The sequence below is a fragment of the Lygodium microphyllum genome, chromosome 13 (assembly GCF_053477565.2).
Source record: "Lygodium microphyllum isolate KBCC chromosome 13, Lygodium_microphyllum_v1.1.10, whole genome shotgun sequence".
In the NCBI taxonomy this organism is placed as follows: domain Eukaryota; kingdom Viridiplantae; phylum Streptophyta; class Polypodiopsida; order Schizaeales; family Lygodiaceae; genus Lygodium; species Lygodium microphyllum.
In genome coordinates, this window is record NC_141147.1 from 81690117 (window position 1) to 81715094 (window position 24978).

A 24978-nucleotide genomic window follows, 5' to 3' on the forward strand; every position below is an offset into this window, starting at 1 on the left:
ATGTTTTACACATAGCCATAATTAGTTTCCTTTCTTATTTTGCTTGTGCTACATATTTTGCCCAAACCATTGTACCATCATATGCATGATTGTAATCATCTCTCTCTCTCTCTCTCTCTCTCTCTCTCTCTCTCTCTCTCTCTCTCTCTCCTACACTTCTCTTATTGTACAATTATTCATGTACGATGTATCCACTTCCATCTATGTAATTGTAAGTTGTAGAGCATGTTGCGCATGCAACATATGTCAGAGGTTTTGGAGTGTTACCTTCAAGTATTCATTTCACATACTCTAATAGTATTGCTACTTAAACGTTAAACATTTGGTCTATCGTATTTAGAACAAAATAATCAAGTCTTTTATTAAATCCTACTAACATCATATTGTACCTTATAAAATCTTAAGATACCATTTAGTGTTGTATTTTATCATACCATGTGGTATCGTATCTTTTGTACTTGACAACTATGCCTTCATCTTCTCCTCTAAGTAAACTAGATTTTGGACGAATGTCAGAAGACGAGTATACTGAATTCTTGCAAAGAAGATATCTAAAGTTATATCCTTTATATATTCATCTTCTCTCTATTTTCATGAAAAGCTAATGGAAGGAGGTGCACATTAATCAAGGCATTTAGTTGGTAAGCATGGCCATCTCTCAATTGATGGAGGACACACCACTTTCAAGATGACTAGAGGTGCATCATCTTCATCTCAGTCAAGTCTTGTGTCAAGCATGGTAGGCACTTGGGAAAAGTACACAAGTGTACTTCATTCCCATGTTCAAGTTTACAAGAAGCCCCCCCTCTTCCCCATTTCTGTCCCCAGAGGGAGGAATTTAGTTTCCATCTCTATAAAGGAAAAATCCAAATATGGCAAGAACTCACAAGAACAAAATGCAAATCCTAAAACGAAGTGATGTCTATCCTTAAGATGGAAACACAAATACTAGGGCGGCTTGGCAAAACATTCCTAAAAAGAATAGATATTGGGCTCATTGAAAATGCATCTCTCATGTGCACACGAAGTCTTGTTCCAAGCATGGCAACAAATAAACATGTTTCGAAATTTACAAAACATTTCTTCAAGTAAGCAATGTTTCTTATAGTAAAAAATGTGAGTCCTTTTTTGGATTTGAAACAAAAAAACTTGGCTTTTTTGACAAAAAGTGTTGGGTGATGTCACAAGTAATTATGATGATAACAACAATGACATTGAGTTTGAGTAGTAACTCGTAAGGGCTCATGATATTGGATGAGAAACTTACTTTTTGGGAATTTTGGTTGGTTCCTGGACTTTGTCACTCTAGCTATCCTTATCTCAAGAGTTGATTACGTGGCTTTAGTCTCATTTATGAGCTATCTATGATATACCATGATTCTAACTAGATTTTGACATTTAGTCGTTTTGTTTTGAAATGAGAATCATGATGTTGCAGCTCAACCTGTTTCATATTGTACATCAGCTATGTAATATGTTTACTTCAATTATCTTTGTACAATATGTATGAATCATAAACTTTGACGTTTGAATCATAGTATAGCTTATCCAAAGACTAGTCAACTTTAAAATAAGTCAATATGGATCATGGATGTGTAACGTATTAGTTTCAATTGACACTCATCAATATGCCTTTTTCCGTTTAAGAGAAAGTTTCGTAGAGGTTTAAAACCTCTTTTACCAATTTATAATATAAAAACGTTTCTAATGTTTTTGGCTACTATGATTCCAAAACTCAAGATAATACACCATAACCCCTTGCCCATCAGACATCAAGTATACTCACAAATAGAACTCTCCTAGATAACTTTCGAGAGGAGTAGCCGCTCCCAAACTTGCTATCATTCTGTCTACTCCTTACCTTGTCCACATGAGCCAATGTGACCGCTACTAAAGTAACCTATGGAGTATCCCCCTTGATCAAGATCTTTCACAACCGTTGAAGGCATAGCTAACTAGTCTTGTGGACCATCCACATTGGACTTTACTCCATAGAGCCACCTAGTCATCACTATCGAGATTCTTAATGCATCTACTATGTTTGCAGCTTCTCCCCCTCATCACAAATTCCTTTTGCAAAGAGTCATTGAGGACATGCACAATGGCATTTTTACTCTCTTAGTTGAACTCTACATTCAATATGAAGCACTTAAAATGAAGTTCTTGTCTCTCTTATTATGTACATGACAGGCTTTTATTATAGCTAAGAACAAACATTGGACGTATCCACCGGTCTCGTTTGGGCTAGAGACATGATAGCCCACATCATGTCCATTTCCTTTGGAATCAACATCCATTGCATGTATCCACCGGTCTCATTTGGACAAACATTGCACATATTCCGATTGAAACTTCTACATCAACTTCTCAACAACTTAGCCCACATCAAGCCCTCTTCCAACATCCATGGCTTGAGATTGGGTTGCTTTCCCCTCATGGTACATTCAAGTTTTAACATTGTCTTCTTTAGCAAAACTTGGAATGTCTTAAACAAGCAATTCCACACCCAAAATGTTTGATTTTTGCAAACCTAGCCACCGATCTATTGTAAACAAAAAATTCTAATGTAGTGTTAAACAAAGCTTGCACAACTCAAGAGGGAGAAAGGAGAAGAAATAGATTGATTCCCACTTGTCTAGCACCTCAAAATGGCTACAAACTATACAATTCCCTCTAATTATACATCCGAAAACAACCACAAGCTCATCTCTGTGTATATTGTGTGTGCGCACGTGCACGCGCGCGCGTATGAGTGTGTGTGAGAGAAAAAGAAAGAAAGAAAGTTATATTAACGTCTACAAAAGGCCAAATCAGCCTATGAGAACAAAATGTCACACCTGAGAAGTCTGGGAATTTCCCATCTTCCAAAAAAACTTTCATCTAATGCTATGACCAACTCATTGGAGAAGAACCACAGAACAACACTAGCTGATGAGTACAAAATGATATCTAAGCCAAATATAATGTGGAACTACTCAAGAGCCACTCATCCCAAGATGTCTCTCATGGGTCTATCAAGCATCATACAATGCTAGTATCCCCCATCTCATCTCCATCACAACCTCTAGCTCCTATAGTCTCTACATGGGCCTAGCGCATGGTATTGTGTCAATGGCCTCACGAAAATCCACAAAATAGCTATATACCCACCTCCCCTATGCCTTGCTCTCCTCGTTGATGGCTCAAAGTGTGAGTATATGATCAAGAGTGGAGCAGCCCCTCCTAAACCCTACCTGTCCATATGTCCGGTGTTGGTGCTTCCCACACTTGAAAACTTAAGTGGTTAAGTGGTTGGCCAAACTTTTGACCCACACTTTAAACTTTAATGTCTATAGCCCAACTTTGGCCACACTTTCAATGCCACTTAAGGTTCGCATTAAACCCTAAATTTATGCCACATCAATAATGTTGTGTCCTTAGGCCCATTGCCACATCGGCATGCCCTATCATCATCTCAAAACATGGTCATGTTTACCATTCTTCTCAAAAATGGAGGAACAAGAACTTGTGATTAGTGATGTATCATAACTTTTTTTTTCCTGTTATTGGATTTTGGGTATTTGGAGTGGGCCGGCCGCCGCTGGAAGGAGAAAGGGCCCCAGGGGGGGGTGCACGGGGCGGTGTTACTGATGATGACAGGATCTACAATTGAGATCTTCTGCATCACCTTCCAGTTTTCAGGCACTTAACAGGACAGCAGACTGCTAAAACTGGTGCCTGGACTTTACAGGACAGTAGACTGCTTACAGTGGCCAATTCTATACTTTTGCAAAATTTGACGATAAAGAAGTTTTGTTACATCTGAAATTCCCAATCAAAGACATTCAAGAGTTGCTGCAAAATAGGGAGCAAAACAACTTACCAGATTATACCCTCAAAAATGTTGGCAACAGTGAATGCTGATTGAGTAAAAACAACAAAGAGAATCATGTGTGTCCAAGCATACTGCCCAAACTGATATTGATAATTTCCTTTCCGTAACGTCAATATGAACCATACAAAGCCTGTGGTCAATGCCAAACCCAAGAGCCAAGAGAAAAAGATCAAAAATAAGTAGTTATAATAATCCATAGCAATGAGCCTCTATAAGGAAAAATCTGACACATAAAGGCATCACAATGCTATCATTATAATCACATAAACCACAACCAACTACAAAATACAACGCAAGAGCAGTAGATTTAAATTATGGTGCCATCAAGCTACAATATTGATCATGCAACAACAAAACCATGCACAACCTACTTTGATACAAGTCTTGGATAATGCACCAAATAAAATAGCACTTTGAAGCAAAAGATTACATACAGCGCCCACAAAGAAGCGCCAAATTCTAATATTAAGCTTGGTGAAATGCTGTGCACCTCAGCATTTTCCAGCATGACAACTGCACCTCATGTTAAATTGTGTGCTGTCACGGTATGCTGGCACAGGTAGTGGACTAATCTCAATCGCCCCAGGCATGACTACCTTATGCCTAGTACTAATCAAAGTAAGATCATAGAACAAAAGCTCCAACCATGGCATTACAAAATCCTTTAGCAATGCATGCACCATGTCTTTGCATACCTTCAATTATTTAGCTCTACGTTGACAAAAGATGGTGCTGTAAGCTGTAACAGTGAGATCCCTCAATAAACAACTGTTGTTGATCAGAGTGAACCAAAGAATAAGAAATGTAACATGCTTTAAAAGTGCCCACACACCTTGCATGATTCAGAAATACAAAAACAGAGTATGGACAACAATCTTTCCAAAAGCACAGCCAGGGAATACTACGCGAACAGCCCACACAGGAGTTGAGTTCAGCCCAACAGAAAGAGATAATAAGCCAAGTTAATGAGCTATTCAAAAAGCAACTGATTCAGCCCAGCTCATCCCCTTTTTGCTCACATATGGTTCTGATACAAACGAAGGATGGTTCATGGCCTATCTGCATTGACTACCATGCTTTGAATAAGATCACGATCAAGAATTGATTTCCAATTCCACAAATCGATGATATCATGGATAGATTACAAGGATCAACCGTATTCAGCCATATTAATTTGAAAAGGGGATATCATCAGATATGCATTAGACTAGAGGATATACCAAAGACAACTTTCAAGACATCCTTTGGGTGGCATGAGTTTCTTGTCATGGCATTTGGACTTGCAAATACTTCAACCACATACAAATGTATGATGGACAAGATTTTCAAACCACATAGAGCATTTGTGGGCACATTCTTTGATGGCATGATCATTCAAAGAATGAACATGAGCATAGAAGGCATTAGGACATTGTGTTCAAAGAGCTGCACAACCATCGTTTTGTGATCAATGAAAACAAAAGCAAGTTCTTTTTATATAAAACCCATTCTTTGGAACAAATAGTATCGGTTGACAATGTATGTATGTCATTCATCACATAAAAGTCCTTGCTTTTCAATATCATGCTTAGTAGCATGCTCTATTACATCCATCCATCCATCCATCATGCACCTCTTTATCACTATCTGCATATTTCTCTCTCCAAATGGAATGAAGCACAAAACTTGCTGCATGCAATGGAGAGTGCATCATATTCCATCTATCCATGCATATGCCTTTGATATCTGCTAGCTTTGAGGAATTAATCCCATCCATACTCTCTATTTTCTCCACCACTCGATCAATAAGCTCGTACACAAGCTCCATGATCACCCCTTCCCTTCCTTACCAACTAGGCAAATGATCTTTTAAAATGGATCTGCAAATTTCCACAATATCTTTAGCATCTTACCGAAGTGAGGAGCCCAAAACAATGGCTACCACTTCTTGTGCTTTTGAGGTACGTGAGACCTTCTTTCTACTATATTTATCACTGACAATCATCCTATGCAACCCACTATCTACCTTTTCATCCAAAAGATTTGCAAGCATAATGAATAAACCTTGTTTGTGCTAACTTTACCAATTCTTTCTTGGTGAATTTTCTGAACAGTCATAAAACAGTGTGCTTTCAAATAATGAAAGTCACAACCATCATAGCATTTGCCAACACTAACTTCATCCATGAAAGCTCCCCAATATCCTCAAATAAAGGATTAAGATAGTGGTATGTGGATCAAGTGTAAAAAAATATGAGGCCAATCCTACTCTCACACAATTTATTGCATTCTCCATTAGCGAGTCATCTCTCGGACAGGCAAGCGCCACGTGGCAAGCAGTCGGCCAATGCCACATGGCTTGCAGTCAGACTGCAGCAGTTAACTGCATTAATTGCAACCGACTTGCATTCTTTTGGCCGTTATTTTCAACCTATTTATAGGCTTTGTCTCCAACTGTCTCAGTTAGTTGTGTCCCACACATTTAAAGCTGCAAACCATGGAGACTGCCCTCGGAGCTGACGGAGAACGAGATCTCCGAGGTGGAGACATACGCAGATATTCACTATACACCCATGTATAATTCTACATCCTTATACAGCATTCTTCACTACAAATTTTCTACATTTCACTCACTCTCTCTAATTTTCTACATTTCACTCTCTCTCTCTCTCTCTCTCTCTCTCTCTCTCTCTCTCTCTCTCGGTCATTCGCTTCCACATTGCTTCAATCTGACCTGGTATCAGAGCATTGAAGGACTAACCTAAGGTGGACCCATCTAAAGAGGAGATTTCAGCACGACACAAGGCTGCGTTTTCAGCATTCAAGTGCGAGCGGGTGGGCTGCGCATTAAAACAAGGCTAAGGCGAGTATGGGCGTGCGAGAGACGAGAAGATTTGCTAACATTGCTGCTGTTTTTTGCTGTTAGAGAGGGAAGAAGTATGTGTTTTGGGCCTTCAAATGCAGATCTTACCTTTTCATCGCCTCCCACGGGTGGAGGAGCGGGACAAGCGAGCCATAGCCCTAACAAGCTGTATTTTCATAATCAAGGGGGGCTGCTCTTTGTGTTTTGTGCAGGCATTGTAGGTGAAGATGTCTTCTGAGGCCAAGACAGAGTTTCAAGCAATCATGGACTGGAAGGTGCCCGTTTTACCAGCTCTTCCATCAAATCAAAAGCTCAATGGCAAGAATTACCACATCTGGGCGGGTTATGATGCTTGCCATTCTGGAGTCCTATGATTTGGCAGAGCTTGTTACGGAGGCTATTCATCGTCCTTCGTGAGATGAGTCCAAACTCTCTTCCAGTGATAAGGTGGAGTTGGCAAAGGCTCAGCCACATTGGGACAAACTCAATACTCGCATTCACTGGTTTTTATTTCTCATGTGCTACAAGTGTTATCTCTCATATTGAGCATTTGACGATGGCCCGGGAGATGGCTAGAGTTGGACTAGATGTACAATCAGATGACCGTCATGAAGCGAGTTTCTTTGAAAGTGCAAATGTGGACCATGAGTGTCAACAAGTCATCTTCTATGCGGGAGCATATCAACAAGATGAGGCAGCTTCAAATGCATGTACAAAACACAGGGAAGGCGATTACTTCAGAAGACATGGCAATAACTCTTCTTTCAGAGAAAGATTGATTTTGAGATCTCCATGTAGGCAACCATTTTACGCATGGAAGCAAGTGTTTGGAAGAAAACAATCCAAAGAATCCATGGCAATGATCAGTTTTAACTTCTTGTTTTTTTTCTCTCACCACCCCTCTCCCACAAATCGTCGCCATGGGGAGAGGCATAGTTTCTGATCACCGTTTTTTATTTTTAACATCCCCCTGTAATCATTACTTTTTGGGGGCCCAAGGCCCCCCAGAAAGCCCAAAGGCCATACCCATTGAAATCTTGCACTATTTAAGCCCCGCTTCCATGGTTTTTATTCTGCCTTGATTGCGTCAGGGTGGTCTGAGACTCTTCAATGGAAAGAGTTGGTTCCTACGGTCTTGGACTAAGAGGAGCAACTAAAAGGAGCCAATGCTTCAAAATCTGAGGCCTTGGTTGGTCAGTCCTCTCAAAAGAAGGGGAAGGACCAAAAGAAGGAGGACAAATCTAAGAAGGACAAAGACAAGGAGTCTACTTGTCACATTTGTGGCAAAACAGGTCACTAGAAGAAGGATTCCCCGACAAGGAGAAGAAGGAGAAGAAGAAGAAGAAGAAATCTTCAAAGGATTTCAAAGCGGTGGCTGCTCCCTCATTAGCTACTTTCCTCCATTTGGAGCTAGTTGAGGATTCGACCCTGACGGCTTCTGATGCTGCGTTGATGGCCCCATCCACTCGAGAGTGGATTGTTGACAATACTTCCTCCCGACACATGACTCCTTCAGTAGGTGTTGCTCATTTGCGGCCTTCCCATGGTCAGATTCTCATTGGTGATAGTTTTTCTATTCCTATACAGGGACAGGGCAACATGCATCTTACTCTAGATGGACGTGGTGGTGCTCATACCTCCAAGGTACTTTATGTGCCGACTTTGGGATACCATCTTCTTTCGATGCAAATGCACAAGATTTGTGCCCTTGACCTTTTAGTCGAATTTGATGTGGATTCTTTTCGAATTCTTAATCAAGGAACAAGATAGGTTCTTTCTTCACGTTATGAGAAGAATGGAGTCTACAAGTTGGGATCTTCTTCTGCCTTGATTTCTCTGCTTCTTCTTACCTCACAAACTCAGTCTGAGCTTTGGCATGCTTGGTTTGGCCACCTCAATTATGATTATCTTCGAAAGCCATCAAAGGGACAGCTTGTTCAAGGTTTGTTGGATATTGTGGTGAGCCAATAACCTTGTGTATCTTGCGTCCGTGGGAAGCAAACTCGTGATGTTGTTCCCAGCAAGGCTTTGATAGACAAGTCCTACTGTTCTACAATGCAACAATGAGAGTTGCATTGCCTTGGCTAGAAATCCTATGTTTCATGCTTGAACGAAGCGTATTGAGATTCAGTACCATTTCATTCAAGAGAAGCTTTTGGATGCAACCATTTCCCTAGTCTATTGCAAGACAGAGGACAATCTTGTAGATTTGTTTAGCAAGGCATTGCCCCAGGCTTTACTTCGACAACACTCCAAACCCCTTAGCCTTCTACCGTGTCCAAGATCTGAGAGATAGTGTTAGTGAGTCATCTCCCGAACAGGTAGGCGCCACATAGTAGGCAGCCAACCAAGTGCCACGTGGCCTGCAATCGGACTGCAACAGTCGGCTACATTAATTGCAAACAACTTGCATTCTTTTGGCCATTATTTTCAGCCTATTGGAGACCACCCTCGGGGCTGACAGAGACCAAGATCTTCGAGGTGGAGACATACGCAGATATTCTCTCTGCATCCGTGTGTAATTTTGCATCCTTATATAGCATTCTTCACTGCAGATTTTTTGTGTTTCACTGTCTCTTTCTCTTCTCTCTCTTCTCTCTTTGTTCACTCTTTGTTTGGGTCATTTGCTTCCACATTGCTTCACTCAACATTCTCCATACAAATGTGTACTACACTACCTAGGCCAACATTAAGAATGGTATCTTTCAATATCTCATAGATGAACTTCCTTGATTTACATTGCCCAAAGATATCCACAAACCTCAAAAAAACTGACCCATAGATATATTACATGATAACATTGATGATAGGTCGACGTTGAGTCTCAGACTAAACATCACACACTATATTATACCTAAATCTTTTCCACTTTTCTCGCACTTGCAACAACTCCTATTTGTTATTGGTGAACCATTTATTTAGCTCATTTATACCCAACTAATAATACGATGGGGACTTAAAGCTAAGCCTAGCTTTACCGATTGCATACATTGTATCCACAAAATATGGGCTCCTCAATTTCCAATGTGGAATGTCCTCTACAAAGAAAAAGCAACAGAGCAATGTATAACTTACCCCGTACTTATGACTCCCATGCCTTAGCTAAAGCTCCTTTGGAAAGCTTTTGTTTCTTTGACCGAGACTCCTATGAAGACTCAATTTAAGTAACCATTTTATGATACATCAACACTAGTTGCCACCAAATCAACCACTTGCACATCAACCTCTTCTATAAAGTTCTTTGCATTCCCTTTTGAATACAGCTTTGATATTTTGAGGTGCATTTTCAAAAATACTTACATTTACATGTGTATTGTTATTTTTCCAAGGGTTTGACTCTATATACAAAATCCCATTCTCCTCTAACCTTTCTTCCTATCTACGTAATATTAGGCAAATAATAGGAAGAGACTTCACTAGAAGACAATGACATTGCAAATCTTCATTTACTTTTTAAATGTAAGCTAAAGTAAATGACAAATCGATACTTCAAGAGAAAATATTTGATATTGTTGAACTTTGAGTTGCATTTAACAATAATGCAATTTGGGGGACTAAAAGAGGGGAAAAATTTCATTCACAATATGGAGTTTATGAATTTGGAATTGGTTACTGCTGTTATTTGAACAATAGTGAACAGGTGAAAATTTAGCAATTCAAACATAAGAGAGAGAGAGAGAGAGAGATTAATTGTTTATTGTTATAATTAAGTTCTAAATAAGAGTGAACACTAAACTGTGGAAAAAAATCAAAATTTCAAAACACAAGAAAAGAAAAAGGGAGAAAGAAATTGTGATTGTTTGCTATTGTAATTAAGTTTTGAACAGAAGTCAATATAAAATAAGAAAATTTTCCAACACGAAATGAGAAAAGAAGGGAGAGAGCGAAAGGGGAGCTTCGGAAAGAAATTGTGATTGTTTATAGCTGTAATTGAGATTTGAACAGCAATGGATAGTAGAAGAAAAATATGAGAGAAAATTGAGAGTGAGAGTGAGCTTTCAAAAAATTCAAAGACATTTATTGTTGTCAAGAGAGAGAGAGAGAGAGAGAGAGAGAGAGAGAGAGAGACCTTTAGGCTATCAGTTCCAAGGTTGATGGCTGGCAAAGTCCACCATAGTACGAGCCACGAGTAGGAAGAGTGCTGAAATCTGTCGCCTATCAAAAAGTGCGCTATAGCGACCAATATTTTTTCACAAAATGTGGTCGCCAACATAAAACGTCACTTTTCCTTACTTTTTCCCTTGACAGTCAAGTATGATATCCCCAAAATTTCCCACTTCTATTTTTACCATTTCCCACATCTAGTAAATTTTTCCCACTCCCCCCCTTTTTTTAATAAAGTTAGGTGTGTTATTTTTTCCATATGTCACATCTCAAACACCTTTTCCCACATGGGGAATTTGCATATCCGTGTGCATGGGAATTCAACTATGAGGATAAGTAGGTTGGTACTCCGATCAAACAAGGGGGGATAGTAAACTAGCTCCATTGTCTCAATAGAGTCAAGGCAAAAAAATCTCAAATAAAATACAGTGTTTCATACAATCATTAAAAAATACATAAGAAATTAAGGATTAACTAGTAAATATTTGTAAACGCCCCGAACAATGTAATATGCTTAACAATTATGATATTCGCTTATTTTCGAGATTTAATATAAAAGAGAATGAACACTTAAAGCTGAAAATGAAAATTACTCACAAAATTACAGCCATGAAAATGTAAAAGTAATGGAGACAAGATTGAGGGTTGAAGATGGGCAATCCCCCGAAGGAATGTATTTCTGCTCAACCCAAGTCCCTTAGGGAAAAGCTCAGTTACAATCAACTTAAGAGTGAGGAGAAGTAATTCTCACTCTCACAAGATCATGCAAAGATGTACAAACACACATGCATTATCTATTATGCAATGATAAGAACTAATTTCTTTACAGTGTGAGAGAAGAAAGAGGGGAAATCAGCCTTTCTCCATCGTTGATCAGCAGTACATGGATAGGGCTTGCTTCTTGTTGCTAAAATGGAAGAAAGAGCTCGAGAAGGAGGTGCTGTAATGAATTTACAGGCTTGCTGTCCTGTAAAACAACAGTGATAGAAGAGGCAATATGGAGGAATTTGATAATGGAGAAGTAGGGAAAGATGATGGGGATGGATGGGGCCAGTTTTTGGCTATATGTGGGTGCTGTACATGAGTTTACAGCAAAGAAAAATGATGCTGAATGAAGAAAAACGAGCTCTTATTTATAGGAGAGGGACAAGCTAGTACAAAAGGGGAAAGTGGAGTAGCACAAGACAGGTGTCCAGCCACATGTCATGGGATGTGACAAGCGGTGGGACACTTGGAAACTTGGGTGATAAGTGTCTTAACACTTGTCTCTTCTCTATGGCCTTCCTTTTTGGGCTGAATACTGTCAAGAATAGAAACAACCAAATTTAGTAAGCACAGTCAGAGTACAAAAAATACTATTTTTAGAATGACATCCCTATTTTTTAGGACTAGCATTTTTAGGCTAATTCGAGGCTCCTAAAATTTACGGACCCCCCAATATGGGTGTCATATGAAAGCTTTTTCCGTGTACATCGCAAAACGATATCAGAATCTTCATGTGACTTTCCTACGCAAAGAAATGTGCATTTCAAGCTTTCAGCCCACACATGCACATTGTACAAGCATTTCATGATCACGCCATCTTGTTGATTGTAACTGTCTGTTCTAGCGGATCTAGTCCACACTTCAAGGCATCAATCCTTTCTGTGTGCAAGTCTAACCCTGATATGCATGAGTTCTGGTCACAAGCGCCCAATCGGGCCATATAGGTGAAAGTGTGAACTATCTTTTCTCTAACCCACCGCGTGGGTCTACCATAACCTATGACCACTCATCAGTGGCCAGCTCCAATGCACTTTTCCTTATATTTAATTAGTGCAAATGAAACAAATTTAATAAGGCAAATTAATGAAAAATGATACAAATTCTATTTCTATAGAGTTGTGACAGCCCTCTGGCTTTTATTCAGCTGTCCTCAACTGAAAAGCTTCTTGATATGGCTGAAGAATGTCTGGGTAATCCTTCATGAATTTTTCATCTACCCACTGTGCATCTGTTGTGGGTAGATTCTTGAATTTTAGTAAGAATTTTCGTGTCACAAGGCCACTTCTCGTGGTTTGATCCTTGTAAAACAAAATCTGTTCAGGTTCCAAGAGTTGCTCTGTTTCTTCAACTTCTGGGGGATCTTCAGTAATGGGTTCCTTTGGTTCTGGTCCTATGTAAGGTTTTAGCAAACTTACATGAAAAGCATTGTGTATTTTCCAATGAGTAGGAAGCTGAAGTCGATAAGAAACTTCATTTATTTTCTCAATCACTTTAAAGGGTCCAAAGTATCTACTGGAGAGCTTTGGAAAAGATGAATTTTGACCGGAACCTTGTTTGAGCCTGCTTTTATCAAACTTTAGCAAGACATATTGACCTTTTTCAAAAGCCAAAGGTCTTCTTCGTTTATATGCTTGCTTCTTTTGTAGCGCTTGGGCAACTTTGATAGTGGCTCGAACTTGATCCATTGCTGTTTTTAAATCTGAAGCAAACTCATCAGCAGCAAAAATCTTATCTTTAGTGCGAATAATTGGAGGAGGAATCACTTTACCCTGTACTATTTCATTTGGAGCTTTCCTTGTGGATGAGTGCACTGTATTGTTGTAAGCAAACTCCAATAATTGAAGATATTTCTCCCATTGTGACTTATGTTCACTAACATAAGCTTTCAACATATCCAAAAGAGTGAGATTCATCACCTCTGTTTGGCTGTCAGTTTGAGGATGAAAAGCTGAGGAGAACTTTAAAGTGGTTTCCAAATTCTCAAATAAAGCACGCCAAAAGTTACTTGTGAATTTGAAGTCTCTATCTGAAATGATCTCAGAAGGCATACCATGTAATCTGAAGATATGTTGAATGAACAGTCTTGCAGCTTGTGCAGATTTCAATGTTTTATGACATGGAATAAAATGTGATTGCTTGCTGAATCGATCAATTATGACCCAAATCATATCATGACCTTGAGGTGTTCTTGGAATACCTGAGATGAAATCCATTGTGATAGATTCCCATGGATCTTTGGGCGCTAGAAGAGGTTGCAACAATCCTGGAGTCTTCTACCTATCATACTTGGATTTTTGGCATACTAGACAAGCCTCAATGAAGTTATGTGTATCTCTTCGTAATGTTGGCCAATAAAAGTAGCGCTCAATTGCACTTAGAGTGGCTGCCCTCCCTCTATGCCCTGCATAAGGGGGTTCATGACTTTCTTTAAGCACCTTTTGTCGAACACGAAGAGTGACACAAAGGCGATTGTTCATGAGAAGGTAACCGTTTTTTATGGAATAATCTGGATGAGAACCTCCTTGCTGTAAATTTGACCAAATTGCTGCAAAATCAGTATCTTCATCATAAGTATTCTTCATCGTTTGAAAATCTTCATGATGAGCCACTGTAATAGTTGCAATGCAAGGCACTCTAGAAAGTGCATCAGCAACTACATTTTGTTTTCCTGGAGTGTACATAATTTGAAAATGAAACATAGACAATAAATTTTCCCATCTTGCATGTTTCTCCTGCAAATGCTTTTGAGTCTTGAAATACTTCAAGCTCTGATGATCAGTTTTAATACGGAATTCATTGCCTAAAAGATAATGTTTCCATATCTTCAAAGCATGAACCACTGCTAAGAGCTCCTTTTCATAAATGTCATACCTTTTCTCCACATCATTTAGACGGCGGCTTTCAAAAGCTACGGCATGGCCTTCTTGATTTAGCACTGCACCAATACAATCACCGCAAGCATCTGCTTCCACCACAAATGGTTTTACCAAATCTGGAATGATAAGAACAGGTCCAGAAGTAAGAGCTGTTTTCAGCCTTGTGAAGGCTGTCTTCTCTTTTTTCTTCCATTGGAAATAGGTCTTCTTCTTTGTAAGGTCATGAAGTGGAAAAGCCATATGTGCAAAATGCTTAATGAAGCGACGGTAATAAGAGCATAAGCCAAGAAATGATCGCACCTCATGTACATCATGAAGATGATGCCATTCTTGGATTATCTTGATCTTTTCAGGATCCATTTGAATCCCTTCAGAAGAGATGACATGCCCAAGGTAATTTATTTTATGCATGAAAAATTCACTCTTTTTACCATTTACCAAGAGTTGATTTTGTTGAAGTAATTGTAGAACAATCTCCAAGTGCTAATGATGCACCTCTTCGTTCTTGCTAAAGACAAGAATATCATCAAAGAAAGTACCGACATATTGTCGATGCTCTCTAAAGATGCGCTCCATCATTCGATTAAAGATGGCTGGTGCATTGGTTAATCCGAAAGAAACCACCAAGAATTCATAAAGACCGTATGAAGTGCGGAAAGCAGTTTTGTGTACATCTTGTAGTATTACCCTAATTTGATGATAACCACTCTTTAGATCGATGCGGCTGAAAACCTTTGAGCCTTCTAGACGATCCAAAATGTCGTCAATTCTGGGAATAGGAAACCGATTCTTCACAGTGATTTTGTTGAGGGCTCGATAATCAATGCACATCCTTAATGTGCCATCTTTCTTTTAAACAAGACGAACCGATGAACAAAATGGTAAGCTACTTGGCCTAATTAGCCCACGGTTGAGTAGGTCTTCGACTTGCTTTCTGATTTCTTCTTGTTGAGGACGGCTCACACGGTATGGTGCTATATTAGGAGGAGAACTGCCTGGAATAATATCAATATGATGGTCTTCTGGCCCTTCTGGGGAAAGCTGATAAGGAAGATCTTCCGAAAAACAATCTTTATACTTTTCCAAGAGCTGAAGTCGCTCTTGGTTTTCAGCATTCATATTATCTTTTACATTAGTGACATAAAGCAAACAACATTGAACACAATCCTTAATTGCTCTAGAGACTTGCATATGGCTTACCATAGGTATGGTGTCTCCAGAAACTCCAGCTTGGATCTCGTACTTCTTGCCTTTGTTGGTGAGTTCTACCTTCTTTTTCTGAGAGAAGATGGTTGAATCTACTCTATGATTCTAGGGCATGCCAAGAATCACATCGCAACCATCAAGGTTTCTGATACAGAAGGTATCTTCATCACTGTAGCCTTGAATTTGAAACTTGAGCTTGCCAATATAGGGTGTCACAGTCTTCACTGTGTCACCTTCATCGGCATTTAAAGCTTGGCAAACTTCTGCCGGAGTGTCCATCTCTTCATTCTTTAATCCAAGCTCTTTAGCTAATTGCAAGGAAATAACATTTTCATTCACCCCAAGATTTATCAAGACTAGTGTTTGCTTACCTTGCAACTGTCCCCAAGCTTTTAATAATTTGCGCATCTCTGGAGTGTGAGTTGTGTTCGCAACTACATCACTGATAGCATTGATTTTCACTGGCGACTTAGGCTTGTTGTCAGAAACCTTGCTTTGTCGTTTGTTTGGACATTGCTTCGCTATGTGGCTTGTTTGTCCACATTTAAAGCACTTCCCTTCTTTCATGAAGCGCTGCTTTTCTTCTTCAAAAAGTTGCTTTGCTTGTGGATATAGATTGGAGTGAAATTTAGGAGCATTAGGAGGTACATAGGGCTTCATCTTCTTTTGATTTGATGGATGCTTTTGCCACTGTTTTTGTTCTTCATTTGGGACTGAATACTCCTCATTATCAGCTACTCTCTTCTTATCATTCTTTTGGAATGATTTGTTGCCATTGTGCTCTATTTCCCATGTCCCAATATGGCCAATGAGTTTCCTGAGACTAGAACAATGATAATGATTAAGAGCAGTACAAAGTTTAAAATGCAAACCTCCTTGAAACTTCCTAAGCTTTTCCGAACTGCTGATCTTCTTGAAATGTTGGACCTTCAAAAGTAGCTCCCAAAATCCCTTGGTATAGTCACCAAGTGACTCATTTTTCCTTTGCCAAAGCCGATCCCATTCCATTTTTACATCTCTTTTGAAATGAACAAGAAGAAATTGGCTTTGTATCATGCGAACAAAGGACCGCCATGATTTTGGGGCAACATGATCATATTCCAACCCCGTCCACCAAGTATGGGCTAAGTCGGTTAAATGTAAAGCTGCAAACTTAATCTTTTCTTTTTCTTTATACTTGTCACAACTATACAAAATTTGAAATTGACGAATAAACTTCAGAAGGAGATCAACATTTCGGGAACCATCGTACATATTGAACTTGATCTTCTTTTCAAGTTGAGATAGTGACTTAGTCTTCTTCCTCTTCTTATGCCTTCGTCCATGCCCGGATCTTGAGATTGAAGATGATGAAGTGCTTGATGGGAATGAAAATGGAGACGAGAGTGAAGAATGTCGACGCCTTTGACGATGATAAGGTCTTCCACGAGAAGGATGTGACTCTTCGTCACTAGAAGAGGGTCCATCAGAGTAGGCGCCAACTGACTTTGAAGAAGAGGATAAGCTTCGACACGATCTCTTTCTTTGTCTTGAAGTAGAATGGGAATGCCTCTTAGAAGTAGTTGGACTTCTTGATCGGCTCCTTTCATTGGTATGGCTTTGTCTCCTTGAAGCAGATGGGCTTCTTTCCTTGAATTCTTTGGGATTCTCAACTTTTTCTAGTTTGAGAAGTTGCTCACGAATTTGTTGATTCTCCTCTCTAAGACTTTGAATGGCTTGAAGGATAGCACTCGACTGATCCATTGAGACTCTAAGAAAAATATGCTCAAGCACACAATGCAAGGGCTAAAAACAAACAAACTTATAACAGCCAAAGCTCTGATACCACTATAAACGCCCCGAACAACGTAGTATGCTTAACAATTATGATATTCGCTTGTTTTCGAGATTTAATATAAAAGAGAATGAACACTTAAAGCTGAAAATGAAAATTACTCACAAAATTGCAGCCATGAAAATGTAAAAGGAATGGAGACAAAATTGAGGATTGAAGAACAATTCTCACTCCTACAAGATCATGCAAAGATGTACAAACACACATGCATTATCTATTATGCAATGATAAGAACTGATTTCTTTACAGTGTGAGAGAAGAAAGAGGGGAAATCAGCCTTTCTCCGTCGTTGATCAACAGTACATGAATAGGGCTTGCTTCTTGTTGCTAAAATGGAAGAAAGAGCTCGAGAAGGAGGTGCTGTAATGAATTTACAGGCTTGCTGTCCTGTAAAACAACAGTGATAGAAGAGGGAATATGGAGGAATTTGATAATGGAGAAGTAGAGAAAGATGATGGGGATGGATGGGGCCAGTTTTTGGCTATATGTGGGTGCTGTACATGAGTTTACAGCGAAGAAAAATTATGCTGAATGAAGAAAAACGAGCTCTTATTTATAGGAGAGAGAAAAGCTAGTACAAAAGGGGAAAGTGGAGTAGCACAAGACAAGTGTCCAGCCACATGTCATGGGATGTGACAAGCGGTGGGACACTTGGAAACTTGGGTGATAAGTGTCTTAACACTTGTCTCTTCTCTATGGCCTTCCTTTTTGGGCTGAATACTGTCAAGAATAGAAACAACCAAATTTAGTAAGCACAGTCAGAGTACAAAAAATACTATTTTTAGAATGACATCCCTATTTTTTAGGACTAGCATTTTTAGGCTAATTCGAGGCTCCTAAAATTTAGGGACCTCCTAAAATTTACTGACCCCCCAATATGGGTGTCATATGAAAGCTTTTTCCCTGTACATCGCAAAAACGGTATCAGAATCTTCATGTGACTTTGCTATGCAAAGAAATATGCATTTCAAGCTTTTAGCCCACATATGCACATTGTACAAGCATTTCATGATCATGCCATCTTGTTGATTGTAACTGTCTGTTCTGGCGGATCTAGCCCACACTTCAATGCATCAATCCTTTCTGTGTGCGAGTCTAACCCTGATATACGTGAGTTCTGGTCACAGGCGCCCAATCGGGCCATATAGGAAGAAGTGTGAACTATCTTTTCTCTAACCCACCACGTGGGTCCACCATAACCTGTGACCACTCATCAGTGGCCAACTCCAATGCACTTTATCTTATATCTAATTAGTGCAAAGGAAACAAATTTAATAATTCATTATATAGACAAATTAATAAAAAAGGATACAAATTCTGTTTCTATAGAGTTGTGACAATATTACTTACTTCAACATGAGAGTTATGATCCAAGAAATAGTGTACAAGGCATTATCTATTCACCATTAAACAAGATGAGAGTCAAGAACAAATGTAAATACTTTAACCCAATGAGTATTAGGAGAAAGAGGAGGTGAGATAAAGGAAGAGGGAGAGTAGAGTGATTGAAAGTTGAGCTCAAGAGGGAAATTGATGAAGATGGAGGCTGATTTGTGTGGTGAGATGGGGGGAGGGGGACTGCCCTTTTATAAGGGTTGAGGCAAGGGAGAAGAGAAGAGGAAGAACTATGAAAGAGGGAGAGGTGTGAAAGAAAAGAAGTTTGAATGTGTAACAAGCCAAAAAAAAGGGCAAAATTTCGAAAAGGTGCACCAATGGACATTTTAAATGGTCTTTTTTCTTGGATACAATTCGAACACACGCAAACCATACAATACCATATGAAATGTACTGTACGCGCACGGAATGCAACCCAAATTTGTAAAACCCATCTTCAAAATCCTTTGCCAAGCTAATAGATAAGGAAGCATCATAGGAATTGTGTACAATCTTACTAACCGAATGGTGGATAAAATAGAGAGTACAAATGGGATTGGTCCCTCAATACTAGCAAATGTCACATGCATTTAAGTGGATAAATGAAATTTGATGCACTCTCCATTGCATACAACAAATTTTGTGCTTCATCCTATTTGGAGAGAGACATCCAAATCACGATAAAGAGATATTGGATGGATGGATGGATGTAATAAGAGTATATCACTGAGTATAATGCTAAAACACACAAACTTTTAGGTGATAAGTTGGATGTATACGAGTCAATGTTAGGTACATTTTCTCATCCTCTTGCAAAAATTTGAGAAAAGAAAGCACAAAGGAGTGAAATGGTGGGAAACTCTTGGAGCTCACACCAAATTTACAACAGTTATATTTTCAAGTGCTTTCACAAGGCATATATGCTTCTCCTAGTGAGAGCAATTGGAACACAATCTCTGATCCACGCATAAAGAAGAAACAACTTGCTCCCTAAGAACATTGAGGAATTAATATACATTCATACTAATTTACGACCTATCTCCAAGCTTAAGAAAAGAAGATTTGAAAAGATGGAGATATCAACAAGGAGAAAGATGATGAGAGATTGATGTTATGGCTCATACTACATAGAGTCTTGTCTCTCAACCTTTAGGCTTTAGACTTTTGTTAGTATTTTTAATTTAGTACTTACTATGGTCTATCTACTTTTGCCTTTACTCTTGAGGCTTATTATTGGCATTAATTGAGTCTTGAGTCATTATTACATTTTGAATATTGAGACTTTATGTTTTCATGAAACATGTAAACAATGAGTATGCAACTATGTGACATAGTAAATTTGTGATTTTGCTACTTTTAGGTTTGATCTTTAATTGAGCTGAAATTTCTTGAAACCAACCTTCCTTTGCAAATAGGGTGGTAACTGACATAATCAAGCAATAATTGCAACAAGCATAAAATTAACATAAACTGAAAATGCAAAATGTTACCACTTAAACTTGGATAATGGACACCTTGTTGGCCCCAAAATGTTACCACTTAATCTTGGACAATGGACACTTTGTTGGCCCTAAAACTAGCACTCCCCTGTAGCATTTCTTTAACTTGTATTGCTAAAGGTTGAAGTACTGAGATACGACTTAACCTCCTTCAGTCTTCAATACATCTTACTGTCCATTGCAATTGACAAGCCTTCAAATCAGCTTGCCCCTTGGTTTGCTTGGGGATTGGCCTTTAATCACTCCTTGATACTACCCCAAACTTAATGTTGATTGGCTTGCCTCTTAAAATTATCTGCAATCTCCAAATTTCAGCTATTGAATTTTAAGTACTAGGCCCCAATTTCTAAGCACTCTTCCCGATGTAGCTGGTAAAACCTACTACAGATTAGAGTTTAGCAATGAAAATGCCTCTTGGCACTAAATTTAGTTGAGACCTCTTACAAAAAGCTATGAATTGGTTGTGAGAATGGAGAGAAAGCTAAAGAGAGAAATTTCAAAGTTTCATGATTCATCCCCAAAACTAGTTGAGTTTTAATGTTTGTTGTGAATGGCTAATTGACTACAACCCACCATCAACAAGAGCCCCACATGCAACCACCTGCCTTTGTGGGCCCCAAAATTACTATCACTTGCCTATAGACAACCTAAGGGGCTGTCACCTACCTTAAATGGCCTCCTAATCAGCTAGCGGGAGCTCTTTGACAACCTTCAATGGCTAGAAAATTTCAACAGTAACTCTCTTTCCTACTTGCCTAACCTCCACCATGCTGGAATGACACTCCACCAATCTCATATAGCCTTTCCCTCACTTGCATAAGCAAGTTTTGCCCAACGACAACCTTCTAAATACATTTTCAGTAATTTTCAGCCCAATTAAATTAATTTTCAAAATATTAATGTTGAAAATTAATTTAATTATTTATTCTTAATGATTAATTAAAGCCTGGTTCCTAATGTTACTACTAACATTAGTGGCTAATAAATGATCTAGGCCAAAATTAGTAACCAAGTACCACTTAGTGCTTGTTAAGTACAATTTACTACAGCTTTTGCCTTTGATACCCACTAACATCTCAAATTCCTTGGCTTGTAATTGTGAAATAGCTAACTTGCACATCACGAGTGCAATGCACATTTGCACATTTGATTAACAACTTAATAAAATGCTAAGCTAAGCATCAAAATTTCACGTCCTCATAACAAGATCAATCTCCCATGGTAAGAAAGATTCCCAACACTTTCGCACATGAAACATGCAACTAAAAGATAAGTGTTGAACCTATGGATTGTGTGCCTAACAAGAAATGAACCTAGAAGTGCAAAGGTGAAAAGCAAGTATGAAATGAAGAATAGTGGATGCAACCAAGAGAAGATGGAATGATGACAACATAAAGTGTAAATTAATGTATGGGAAGTTTTACATCAGGCCTTCTGGCCAACCAAGTAAAACAGCAACAACCGTCATGAAGCTAAAAGGCTAATATAACAACACAATACATGAACAAAGCACACTAAAAAGCTATCCAATACCAATCCACAGGAACAAAGGAAGGGGATCATCCAGAGGGTACATCACCAATCCATAGAAACAAAGGATGGTCTCTCTCTCTCTCTCTCTCTCTCTCTCTCTCTCTCTCTCTCAAAGGAAGGGGATCATCCAGAGGGTACATCATCTCTCTCTCTCTCTCTCTCTCTCTCTCTCAAAGGAAGGGGATCATCCAGAGGGTACATCATCTCTCTCTCTCTCTCTCTCTCTCTCTCTCTCAAAGGAAGGGGATCATCCAGAGGGTACATCACCAATCTATAGAAACAAAGGATGCTCTCTCTCTCTCTCTCTCTCTCTCTCTCTCTCTCTCTCTCTCTCTCTCTCTCTCTCTCTCTCTCTCTCTCTCTCTCTCTCTCTCTCTCTCTCTCACACACACACACAATGGAGTTTGTCAAGTACTGCTGATTAGGTTTTTGTAGATCAGGGCTGATTACGGTTTCTGCTGTTTTTGGCAAATCAGGGCTATTGATCAGAAATTGAAAGTGCATGTGGTTGTACAGCTGTATTTGGACATGCATACAGTGTATCTCTGACATGCAAACACCATTTGAGCTTTGCACAGCATTGTGATGCAGAATGCGCATGTTAGAGTGCAATCAAAACAGTTTTCTTAAGATAAGTGAAGGTGGCAAATGTATTAAACCATAGCTGGACTGATTACTGTGAGCATGCACTATCTATACAAGGGAAATTTTGGGACTGATTTGCTGCTGTATAAGAATTAGTTTCTTCAGCCAAACACCTTAACCTTGTTAAGAGTCCATTTATTACAATTTGCCACATGAGATGCCACCAGGGCTGAGTTTAAAGAGCATATATTGAGGATTGAGCACATATTGAGATTTTGCTGACATATTTGAGACTGATTTATCGCGACAGAGATTAGGTTTTACCAAAGAGGTTTATAAGATGAAACTGTGCTTGATCACTGACAAATTTCATGTTGGACCATAATCAGCTGAGTAATCGGCCATTTGTAAAACTGTTCATTTAAAAAATAATGTACCACTAGGACCACCATGCTTTGCGGGTGGCCCCTGTTGTGGGCAGTGGCCACTAAACAAGATCATTCTAGCTCCCCTGTTTGTAGTTAGTCCGCTGATTTGCTATTTTACATTGATTGTGCCCACTAAGTTTATATTCTACTGCTCTTTAGTTATCTAAGGGAGTTTATATTCTATTGCTCTTTAGTTATCTAAGGGCCAGTTTCAACAAGCCAATTCACAAACCACACACATGATCTTCTTGTTGACCTTCCACCATGGCTGTCAACCAAATCATGATCATCTCCCTTCTCCCTCTAAAAGATGCAAATTCCACACATATGCCTACAAACATCCTTGAGCAGTTTGATTACCACCCAAGAAATCTCAAGGGCTACCTTTCTCAAACAAGAGCCCTGTTGAAACATCACTACTACCATGTCATTTGCACACCACTAGTTCCCCACTACCTATGGGTGCTGGTGCAAAGAAGAGACTTCCTAGATCGAAGCTCTCAATCACTCCTCTCAAACTACAGCAACTCTCAATTTCAACCCCAGCCATAATGATGCCACAACTGCAGCTCTTGATGCCATGGATTTATGGCAAACAAGAGCCAATGCTGCACCATCGCCAATACCATGTCATGTGCAACCAATTCCCCACTACATATGGGTGCCGATGCGAAGAAGACACATCATGAACTAAAGCTCTCAATCAATGGCAACTTTGGATTTTGACCCAAACCATAATGATGCCACAACAGTAGATCTTGAATCCATGGAGCTAGAACTCTCTATATAACCATCCTCATTGCTATTAAAATCCAAGTCACTGTCACTATCAAGAACTTACCCATGTCTTGAGCTCACGTTTGGCTGCCTCTTCAAACACTTGCCATGATTGTGACCTTTTATTTGCACTTGAAACACATAGTCCCTACGTCTTATTGCAGAGCAGATCCCTCCTTGAAAGGGTGGTGAGAGGAAGAAACATAAGGATGTTCTAGGCACCCAAACCACCTGCTTGCAAGAGAGGAGGATAAATAAAAGAGAGCGATATATGCAAAGGAACAAGATATTCAATCCTCCATGGGAATTTGATGGAGGTGAATTCAATCAAGTTGTGTGAGCCCTCTCATTGCCAAGTGAATGTGAGACAATGCTACCCACAATAGTATCCACAACATTAAATACTTCGTCTATTCTGGTCCCTCCCCCTTTATGCATTATCATGGGATATGTCACATGAATCGTAAAAGCTACAAGTAAACATGTTCAAACTTCAAATCCATGTCTCTATAGAGCAACTTTTAATAGGTGAAAAGGGACAATTTGATCCAGCATGCAAATTTGGACCAACTATAATCTTCATTAACTAAATTTTTAATTCAACCATTTTTTTACATTTCAAAAACACTTGGACATTTCTGACGTTTCCTACCAATAACAAAGCAGTATTTGACTATGTTCCTAATTAATATGACCACCTAACTAAACTTTTAGTTCTCTTGGGCATCTCATCCATGATGTCCCAATTATGAATAGAGGATGATCTAGCCATTACTCGCCCTTGAATAAAGAGATGAGTATTTAACTATATTTTCAAATACTCAAAGAACATACAAATTACATCTTAAGCTTCACGTGCATCCAATTAATGTAAATCATTGCAAAAATACATCTAAACATTAGTTGATATATAAACAATTGGTTGTATTCCCTCCTCCTTGAAATTTGTATTGTCCTTGAGACATTGCTTAAAGCAAATTCTAGTTCTCTAGCTTCTTTGTAAGTTGTAAGTATTTCAAAATAGTCATTAAAGTACTTATCTAGCATCCATTTAAAATCTAAATGAAAATAATTTTTACATTTTAAAATGAGCTTTCTGTAAGTGTTCCTTTCTCATTTCACTTTCTCATTTCTTGGCCACGTAAAAAACTATTTATTTTGGCAAGTTTTCGATAATCCAAGAATGGATATAATCATATGTAGCTCTTGTATCAAAGCAAATGAGAACAAACTAATTAGCAGTCCTAACCCTAGCCATAAGAAGCTTTTTTTCTCTTATGG

At 39.0% G+C, this 24978-nt stretch overlaps 1 protein-coding gene across 1 annotated transcript in view; it reads right to left on the reverse strand.

The window, feature by feature from the left end:
• LOC148026839 (phosphatidate cytidylyltransferase 1-like) overlaps positions 1-24978 on the reverse strand; it is an 88368-nt gene that overhangs the window by 59774 nt on the left and 3616 nt on the right. Inside the window, exon 4 of the mRNA XM_087691378.1 lies at positions 3863-4004. Coding sequence (XP_087547504.1) covers positions 3863-4004 — 142 coding nt within the window. The remainder of the gene's footprint in view (positions 1-3862; positions 4005-24978) is intronic.